Genomic DNA, 5,804 nt, shown 5'->3' with positions numbered 1-5,804 from the left:
TATAAATATTAATTTTGAAAAGATATTCATATAATTTTAAATTTTTATGAAGATATACCTGTAAAAAATCTTTTATGATATTAGTATAGGATAGTTTATATATTGAATTTAGGGCCTCATCTGTTGTTGTTGGTTCACCAAAATTAATGAAGATTTGCTGGTTAGGTTGTGGATTGACTTTTCAATCAAAAGGTGGGATTTAGCTGTAGAAATTCACAAATATGCCAAATACAACACCATTTTGTCGAGAACACTGAAAGTTTTAGACGGATGAAGCATGCCTCTTGCTTCGCCTATATGCAGTAACATTCTTAGTTTACGGGAGTTTTCTGTAGTAATTCCGAATGTTCCCAACCTTAGTAGTCAGTCACAATGTATTTTTCGTATTCATACTTTGAAAATTAACTGGTACTAAATTATCATGCAATAAAAAAATATATCTGCATTTCAGGTGTTGGGCTACCATTCCTTTTCCCCCAAGACTGGATATTCCTCCATTTGGAGGCGGTCCCGATTTCATTCTTTCAATGTTGAATTTACTTTGGGTGGATATTCTCCTCTCTTCCCCGAGTAAGAATAAAAAAGAACACAAGGAAGCCATCGGCCAGGCACTTAGTAGATCTTGAATATTTATATAGAATCAAAAAATTTAAATAATATCTTATGATCAATATTTTTTAATAAAATACTAGATTATTACAAATATTTTCAGAATGAATCCAACACATGGCCTACATGGACTATAAGATACCATAATATAGGCTCGTTTGAGTTGATCGTAACCTAGTCATATTATTTATTATTGGATCTGGATAGATTTAGGTCTTTAGTCTCGTGAGGATATCAAAACTTAAACAAAGTAAATATATTAGGATTCATACATATATGTATTTTAGCCCATATCGAATATACACCAAGTAGCTCTTAGATATTTATGAACCGTTAAGAAATTCAAATAATATTTTTTGACTGTGAGGACGGTCCTGAATTATTGTAAAACTTACGTAGGACTTTATACTATTAGTGGTTACTAGTCCTTATAAAACTTCTTCATTAATTGTTGATGAGAAGCATTAATTGGTATTTGGTAGGGAGTACCATCATCCTTCCAATCCCACCCAAAACCCCTATCACTACAATATGGGCATCCCAACAAACTTTAGTTTACATAATATTACCCTTAGTCATCCAAGGTTAAGGATGGGGATTTGATTCCAAATGATTTTTTTTCGACCTTTCGGTGTATGGTAGCCTAATTCTATAAGTGTTAAGCTCGGTCTATTTGAGAACCTAGTTTTTGACCCACCACCACCCCCCAACTCTAGTCGTCTCATTTTTTTTTTTTTAAGTGTTACATGTATAGAAGTATAGAATTCTCTACTATTTTTGAGAATGTGATATTAATATTATAAAAAAGCATCCTAAGAAGAATTATGGCCACATTATCCTCAAATAACTACACATTTAGATGGCCTAGAGTGTGGCCCAAATTGGCCAGAAATTTTATGAGAAAAAAAAATAGAAATTGATAACTTAATATTTTTATTGCATATGTTGTCATAGCATTTGTAGACAGTGTTTGGTTGGATAATTCTGGATGAAATAAAGGCTTATTCCACCTTATTCCTCCAAACAAGTGAAAAAATAGTGGTGGGCCATTTTGGTTTAGCAATTCTGATAAACCCTCCCTAATTCTAGAATATCAATTCCATGGTAGACTATGAAATTGATAATTTTAGGTCATATTATTCCCAGCCCCTCAGGGTATTCAGCATCATTTAAACAAAAAGATAAAGATGGGGGGCGAAACTCTATCTACCCTCATCTTTTTACCTCTTCATCTTCACGTTGTAGTCACTGCTCACACCCTCTCATCTTCTCAGTGGCTTAAAATCTACTGCAAACCTCCTCCTCTCCATCCCCTCCACTGCTCCAGTGTCCTCCTTCATTCAATTTGGATTCTGTGGTCGTCGATCGCTACTACACTCATCTCACACCCTCTCAGTCTCTCTGCAAGTAGGTCTCCTTCTCCCTACTGTGCATGGTTGTCGTCCCTCTTACTGGCTCCTGCAATATGCATTGTGCGTCTCTTGCTGCCTTTGTCCTTTCCTCGTTTGCGGTTGTTCGTGGCAGCCTGATGATGTATTTGGATTTAATTTATTGGCAGTCCGTTTTATGCTATATTTAATTTATTGGCAGCTCTTGTGCTATGTTTGGATTGCTTTATGTTGTATTTAGATTGCTTTCAGCCTTAATATGTTTAATGTCGTCTCATCCTATAGTTGCTGCCTTCGATTATAGGGTTTTTCCAAAGCACCAGTTGCCTTATACTAATATTGCCTAATGTATACATGTCAAAACTAATATTACGTAACATCGATGCTGCCTATTATAGAGGTGCTTGCAATGATGAAAAGGCAACATATAGCCGGCCAAATGTATTACTTGAAGGCATGCCCATTGTATGTCTCCACTATCCAATGTGATGCTATAAAATACTTCTGAGCTTACAGTCTCTTAAAAGTTCATATTTATATTTGTTTGTAATTTTCATTCTTTACTCTTAATTTATGTACATGCTCTTATTTTTTGCAAGTTATCTCACCTATTTTACACGTTTAATTTTGTTTAACAAATGCCAGAAATTTTATCTGTCTTCTATATCTTTTTTTCTAGACTTGATGCATCAAGAATTGGTAATGGAGATGATCCAACAACTATATAGTTCTCACAATACTTAGCTAAAAAACCAACTCTTTATACGCTAAACTTGACAAAGGACATTCTTGGGTTTTTTGAAAAATTTATCTTCTATTCCTCCTGAAATAGAGGCTTATTTCCATGTCAACTAAACACCACTTGGAATAACACTGTATTAATTACACTGGAATAAAGGTAGAATACCAGATTTCCAATCAAACATAAATCTGAAATAACAAGGATAAATAGCTATTCTCTGATAATTCATATTTCTATTCTAGAAATAAAATTTGGATATCCAAACATCATCATAGAGAATAAGTAGAGAGGGATATCCCTTGCATTGTTGAAAGAATAAGCCTATTCCACAAAAGAGATGCGTTTTGGTATTTGGTTGAAGAATAAGTGCAAGAAATAGACCGTCGAGGGAATAAGCTGCATTTAATACGTATTGAACTTTATGATAATCTAGATGTTATCATAAAGATTAAAATGCTTTTTCATTCTTTCGGGTGCTCATAGGTTGGATAAGGGTAAAATGGTAACTGAAGGGAATAAGAACAAGCTTATTCCATGGTGCAAGTCTATTCTACCATTTTGGCAGAATGGATTGATATCATGTGACGGGATATCCCTTGCCATGTACAAACTCCAATTATTTGATGTTTGATAAGAATTTGGCAATATCTTCCTCCATGTTCCGCAACCATATACCATCTTAGAAACTGACTAGGACGTGAGAATAGTTTGGTGCATGCATGATAATAAATGCTCAAGCCGTGGGGTGGATTGGGTGTCCTTGCCAAACAGCATTGGCAACCCCACCATACCCATCATGTACATGTCTCCCCATCGGCCACCGCTTTTGCGGTGGATTGGGTTCTTGCTGCCTGATATTAATAGACACGTTGAGCAAATTGTCACCGACGGCATCGTTGTCGGTATGAGGTGACCGACTATTCGTGTAATTGAGGTAGTAACCCACATAACTTGGGTCATATCTATGCCGATATTGACGCACACATTAAGCAAATTGCCCGGCATTCACAAACTTAGCCATCCCACATTTGCCTTGAATAGTGGTCGGTATCGCATGATCGTGCTTCAGGCACCGGATGGCACACAAATTAGGGCTACCAGGCACGTTATCAAGGCTCAACTCAGATGGACAAAAATCACCTAAAAACCCCACCTATTAGAGTAAGTTTTAGGGCTTGTTGGGCTCATCATTTTATATACTTATTATTTGACCATAATCATCTTCTTGAATTATGTAATTTTCAAATTAGCGAGGAGCCAAGTCATTCACCGGCCACCGGCCACACAACCAGTTTGCTCAAGAATTCAATTATTTGGTCCGTAACTCACGGTTAACCAGCGGGACCCGGAGTTGCCGAACTTCTGTCTCTACTATAATAATGAAAACGTAACGGAACGTTCACCTGTGCCCCTGCCGTGTAGGACTTCTTAACGTCAATCAAATTCGGGCCCGTAACCCCACCATGCATCGAGTGCTCCCCGCTGTCTCCAAATGGTCATTGCACCGTCCCAGTAGGAAACCTATGTCGCGAGATCCGCTCAAATGACGAAGACAACTGTTCCAGAAATAAACCAGACCGGGGCTTCTCTTGACAGATGCCCATCGGGTTAGGCTCGTTTGTGATACGTATTTTGGAAGCTCTGAATGGTAACACGGCTCGTGCCTTGCATAATTTTAAAGTACAATATTTGATCCAGAAGCACGAGAGCTTTGAAATGTGTAAATTATGATTCAATAGTTGATGTTGTGAAAGTCAAACAAAGATACAATCCGAACTCTCTATGAATGATGCAGTGGCTATCCAAGACACGCATGCACGGCCCGAACCCAAAGTCCATCCCGAGTTTGAAATCCCTGTATCAAACTTTGACAGAACCTCTGTGGATATCCACGCAAGGGCAGCAAAACATTAACCCCATAATTCACAGCTAAGACTTTTCCTCGGCCTGGACCCCACAAATTCCAAATGACCCTGTATAAATAGTGGTCTCCTCCTCCTCTTTCCCATCCTCCATTAGCCATCTCGATCTTTCTAGCGTTAAGAAAGATGAAGGCATCCTTCCTCTTCTTGTGCGTTGTGCTGTTTGGCCTCCTCAGCCAGGCTCCGACCGCCATGGCGGTGACGTGCAACCCTTCCGAGCTGAGCCCGTGCGCTGGCGCGATCTTGGGCTCCTCTCCGCCGACCTCCGCTTGCTGTGCTAAGCTCAAGGCGCAGCAGCCGTGCTTCTGCCAGTATGCGAAGAATCCAAGTTTGAAAGGCTACATCAACTCTCCCAACAGCCGGAAAGTGCTTGCTGCCTGCGGTGTATCGACTCCTAGCTGTTGATCTGGTCAACCTTTCTCGCTCTCTCAGGCGAGTTAGATGAGAGAATTGAGAGAACCTTATCTATATATATGTTTCCAAACTATAAGGTGACGGAGTGTTTGTTGGTTATCAGTGTTGGTTTTTAAGTGTCGGAGGCCTCGCCTCCTCTCTGTTCCATGTGGTGTTGGTGAGGAGGGCTTGCGCCTTGTCTCTAATAAAGTACTATCTTAAATAATTGGACAACTGAGGTTGCTCTTGAGAACTGGATTTCTTTTTTTAAGTTCTTCCTTTCGGAAATATGGAGTTAATCTACCTTACGGGTTCACATATAGAAGCTTTTTTTTTTTTTTTGGCTTTCAAGATACATTGTGGCATCAGCTCAACTGTAGATCAGGAAGCTGGGGAGTGGAGAAGGCGGCAAATTCGCATGCCCTGATTTATTTTTCTCCATCTGCAACCCAGCTTCCCTGCTTCATTCTCCTACCGCCTCCATTCCTTCAATCTCTTGTGTGAAGCACCCAATTGACACAAAAAGCAGGGCAGGAAGCTCCTATTAGAGCAGGGCAGGAAGCTCCAATTAGAGTAAGTTTCTGGAGGGTTCTGCTCATTATTTTCTCTAGCAACCGATGATTGGAGAGGTCAGTCATCTACCAACCGCGGACTAATTCAGTTATTTGTTCATTTAGTTACTGTCGCTAGGAAGACCATCTATCTACGAATCTTGGGGAAAAAAAGGTGTCGGTGGTGCGATAATCTCGC

General features: G+C 39.3%; 1 protein-coding gene across 1 annotated transcript; it reads left to right on the top strand.

Moving 5' to 3' along the window:
• The first annotated feature begins 4,730 nt into the window (after window positions 1-4,730).
• LOC105048762 (non-specific lipid-transfer protein 2) lies at window positions 4,731-5,307 on the top strand. The gene has a single exon (XM_010928205.4). The coding sequence runs from the start codon at window positions 4,788-4,790 to the stop codon at window positions 5,064-5,066; it is 279 nt and encodes a 92-aa protein (XP_010926507.1). The 5' UTR covers window positions 4,731-4,787; the 3' UTR covers window positions 5,067-5,307.
• Window positions 5,308-5,804: the final 497 nt, after the last annotated feature.

This window comes from Elaeis guineensis, chromosome 7, assembly GCF_000442705.2.
Source record: "Elaeis guineensis isolate ETL-2024a chromosome 7, EG11, whole genome shotgun sequence".
NCBI classification, from domain to species: Eukaryota; Viridiplantae; Streptophyta; class Magnoliopsida; order Arecales; family Arecaceae; genus Elaeis; species Elaeis guineensis.
This window is presented reverse-complemented; position numbering and strand designations above follow the sequence as displayed.

Bases quoted from the DNA above. Each gene is read 5' to 3' on its own strand.
- LOC105048762 (XM_010928205.4), top strand. From the start codon at position 4,788: ATGAAGGCATCCTTCCTCTTCTTGTGCGTTGTGCTGTTTGGCCTCCTC.